This window comes from Vigna umbellata, chromosome 11 (genome assembly GCF_029865625.1).
Source record: "Vigna umbellata cultivar VRB3 chromosome 11, Vumbellata_1.0, whole genome shotgun sequence".
In the NCBI taxonomy this organism is placed as follows: domain Eukaryota; kingdom Viridiplantae; phylum Streptophyta; class Magnoliopsida; order Fabales; family Fabaceae; genus Vigna; species Vigna umbellata.
Window position 1 is genome coordinate 9,809,438 of NC_142175.1, and position 4,173 is coordinate 9,813,610.

At 36.8% G+C, this 4,173-nt stretch overlaps 1 protein-coding gene across 1 annotated transcript; it reads left to right on the forward strand.

The window, feature by feature from the left end:
• Positions 1-490: 490 nt before the first annotated feature.
• LOC148190943 (uncharacterized) lies at positions 491-4,173 on the forward strand. Its single transcript, XM_088101220.1, has 9 exons — positions 491-669; positions 1,810-1,993; positions 2,081-2,206; positions 2,305-2,855; positions 2,949-3,030; positions 3,290-3,412; positions 3,501-3,799; positions 3,897-3,987; positions 4,072-4,173. Exons 1-9 carry the CDS (start codon positions 491-493, stop codon positions 4,171-4,173), a joined length of 1,737 nt encoding a protein of 578 aa, XP_087957346.1.

Sequence of the window (4,173 nt, forward strand, 5' to 3'; positions counted from 1 at the left end):
CATTGTTTTCCTTCTCTCTAAGTCATGTTTTTTTTTTTTTTGCATTCCGCACAACCATAACTATGACATGATTTAGTTTCATCTCTTTTCTTTTGATATTATATGTATGGAAAATGATACTTGAAGAACCACTTTTGACAACATTTAGACACGGGACAGGTGTCCAAATGGTAGTGGTCCACGTGAAAAAATAAAATAAAAATGAAATATGACGTGGAAAGGGAGTGGTCAGGGTTTGCAGGTCCGCGTTTCAAATTTGAAATTCAATTTGGAACAATTGTAGAGAGAGAAGCGAAGGTTCAGAGAGAGAGTGTAACCTAGAGAGAGCCCGAGAGAGTTGGAGAAAGGGAGTTCGACAGAGAGAGGTCCGACGGACTGCTTGCCGGAGTGCCGCCGGACAACGTTGAAAGCCGTCTCGGAGCTATTCAACCCCTCCAGCCGGTTCCGATTCACGGCCGCCGCAGCTCCGACGTTGGCAAACGAATCGAAGATGGCGTCGTCTTCCCTCCGGCCCAGCGAACTAGGGGCGCGTTCTAAGTCTCGCTTCGTCCTACCTGCTTCCCTCCCTATGCCAGGCCTTTGCATTCACCGCCGGAGTGCCGCCGGAGCATCGCCGGAGTGCCGCCGGAGTGTCGATTGTACGGTGGACGAAAAAGAGGGGTTTTCCGGGTTGTTAGTCCCACCCACACATTGTTCTTCCTGTGTGTTCGAACCGGCACACGTTGTGTTCACCCAAGGTTCGATTTTTTTATTTGAGTGGAATGAAGCTTTAATATATGTATGATGTTGTTTGTGGATGATTTTGGTTATGTATGATACGTTGTTAGTAAGCTGTAAAAATATAACTTGTTGGATGGCGGTGGAATGTTGTTTATGTATGATGGAGGTGGTTTGTTAATAGTATTTGTTGGATGAATTAAATGTGTGGTGATTGATACTATGAACATGAGAACATAAACATTATTCCTTTGACGATACTGAAAATGTTTATGGAATAGAGGACCTCCAAAAATAGATGAAATAAATGTGGTGGGATGAATTGGGTTTATTAGAAGGTCGTTTGATATAAATAATGATATTGTGTGGTTCTCTATTTGTTGTTCATCCTTTACAATTTGACATATAATTGAAGTCTATTGCATTTTGTAGTGTTATTGATTTTTATAGATTTTTTTTGGTTAATCTTACATTGTTTTTGTAATTTTGTTGGATTGGTAGTCATGGATTGCACAAAAGAAGAAGGTTACAAGAATGTATTTAGATTCAATATTATCAAAACTTATAACTTTATTTGAAAAGAGGGTATGATGGTTTTTTTGTTTGAAAAGAGGTTATGATGGTTTTATTGTTTGAAAATGAATTGTAGTTGCGGTTGCGGGCATGGAGTGACACAAAACCGATAGTCGACCTTAATTCTATACTACGGCAAAGTGATAGGACACGTATCGAGGAGACTCCATTCAAGTGGTGTCTTTATATGAATAGTCCAATTGAGTTCTGGAGTCCTTTGTTCAAGGAAATGGTTAGACGTTGGGTTTGCCGCAACGAATGTTTTGTTTTGAAGCAAACAATGGTACCATTTAGAGTTGGCGATGTTTGCATGGGTTTAGGGTTGGGTGTTGGTGGTTTAGATGTAAATTTTGATGATAACTTTGATGCTGTTGTTTGTCATCAATTTTCGTCAAAGTCGTTCACTCTAAAAGATGTCATACATAGGATAAAGTTCTTAATACAAAATAATGACATGGATGTTGATTGTGTTTGTCGTTTGTATATTTTAGTTTGTTTTATTGTTTTCTACTTTCCTAGACATTCAAAGGCAGTTAGTAACATGCCTTTTACAGTATTAGATAACATCGATAATTTGTACCAATATAATTGGGCAAAAGCTGTGCACACATTTGTGGTAAATAGTTTAGGAAATGCGTCAAGGATGATAAGGCAACGTGACATAAGGGACCTAGGTCTCAGTGGGAATGTTGCAGTGTTGCAGGTAAGAATTTTAAAATTTTATTACATTTCATGTGGTCGTGATTTGTTTATTATATGATTATCGTTTTGGTTAATATTTGTTTTTTAGCTATGGACGGTTGAACGTTTGGGTTTAGCGGACGGTGCACATCACATTGTCTTCCCGCAAATAATAAATTGGCCTTCGCTTAAGTTAAGGTCTAACAAAATAGAGGACTTGTTTAAACGGAAAGAGGTAAGTTAGTTCTTATTTTTATTTACATTTTTACGATATGTAGTACATGAATTGTGTTTTTTGTTATTTAATGATTACTTATATATGGATGTTTATAGATATGTTGGGAGTGGTTTTTGCGGGAGGATGATCGTCGGAACTCAATCATTCGTGCAACCCTTCAATTGGAACAAGGGCCAATACCGGAAGAGGATGGACATGAGTTAGGGTTGAGTTGGGAAGAAGTGGTGATGAAGAAAATTGAAGACAACCAAAGAAAAATGGTTGCAATGAATAAAGATTTAAGAATTTTGGCTACAATGGTAGGTGTTGGGAAGGAAGAAACAGAGCAACCTTCTTTTTTTAAAGAGGGACCATGTGGTGTTGATGTTGAACGTGATGAAGTTGAAGGTGATGATGAAGAAGGGGATGATGGTAAAGCAGATGATGGTCATGTTGATGGTGGGGCAGATGGGGAAGCCCAATGTTTTGAAACAGTCAGGTATAGTGATGTGGGTGGTTGTTTCGAAGAAGAGAAGGAGAACGTTGAGGACGTTACACCTCTTGTATGCACTGTGGCACAATATGATGATAATGAGGATGATAATTTATTGAATGTAAATCCAAAATACTTGTACAACTTGGTTATTCCGTTTAAGCTTCCTTGGAGGTAATGAATTTGACAATTTGACAATTTTTAAATTTTATTTATTATGAGTGTGATGATGAAACATGTTGACTAATGTGATATTTTTGTTTGAAGGGTTGTTTCTGAAATTTACGGTCAAACATTTGGAACCCAAGAGTGTTATTCTTTTGGACCTAGCATGCAGCTTGGCAACATGGTAATAATGAAATTTGGTGTGTTAATTTATGATTTAGTTTATATGTCGGTTGAATTGTATAGTATTAAGAAGTTCTTGGTTGTGTAGGGGATTTTGTTTGGCACATCCGTGTTCATATTCTTTGAAAGAAGGAGCACTGGAGTAGTGAAAAGGATATGTTTTAGTCCATTATAAGCGGTTGGTTAAAATAGTAGATATTTTATGCTCTTACTATTCTATTAACATGAGAATGAAAGCTAACTATGTGACTTCCTTGCAGACCCATGTTTTAATTGACTCAAGAAAGAGAAAGAGTAATCGTAAAGTTTGGACATTGAATGACTACTGTCACTACTTCCAGTCTAATATCATCGGATTTGATGACATTGTTAATGCCGAATTTGTTAGTGCAATTACAATTCATTTAATTAATTTCGACAATATGTTTATGGTTATTCGTACTTTATGGTGTGATATTTTATTTGTTTTAGTTGTTTGTCCCAATTATCCATGACAGGCATTGGTGGTGCTACGCTGTGAAGATTCCATCACTGCAAATGTTTGCCCTGGACTCTTTTGGGCACAAAAGAAAAGAACGCCAAAAGATTGACAATGTCATTGTATGTGTAGTAATTGATGTTTACTTTGTAATTACAAATTTATCAGGGGAGTGTGTTGTTTTTCAGGCACATAATCTTGCATTGCTTTTTGGACATTTGTTGAATTGTTCGGAAGACAAGAAACCATCATTGGAGGTACAACACTTGCATACTCCAATCCAACCAAACAAGTATGTTTGTAACGTTGATTTTTGTAAATTTAATATTTTATTGTATAATTGATGTGTTAAATATCATACTTGCGTTGTTGGACTTGTTTTGTTGTAGATTTGATTGTGGAGTAATTGTTTTGAAAATTATGGAGTTGTGGGATGGCATTGAGAAATATGAAAGAAAAACAATGCCCAGTTACACAACTGTAAGCTGTAAAAATTTATATGTTTTGCATCTTTCATACAAATGTTGCATTTGATTCATGTTTTGTGCATTATTGTCTTTGAAGGAAGAACTACAACAAGTTAGGGAGCAATATGTTTGTCAATGGATTTTGGATGTGGACAACGTGCGGAGGAATCAAGTGTTGGAAGATTTAGGCATTTTGTAG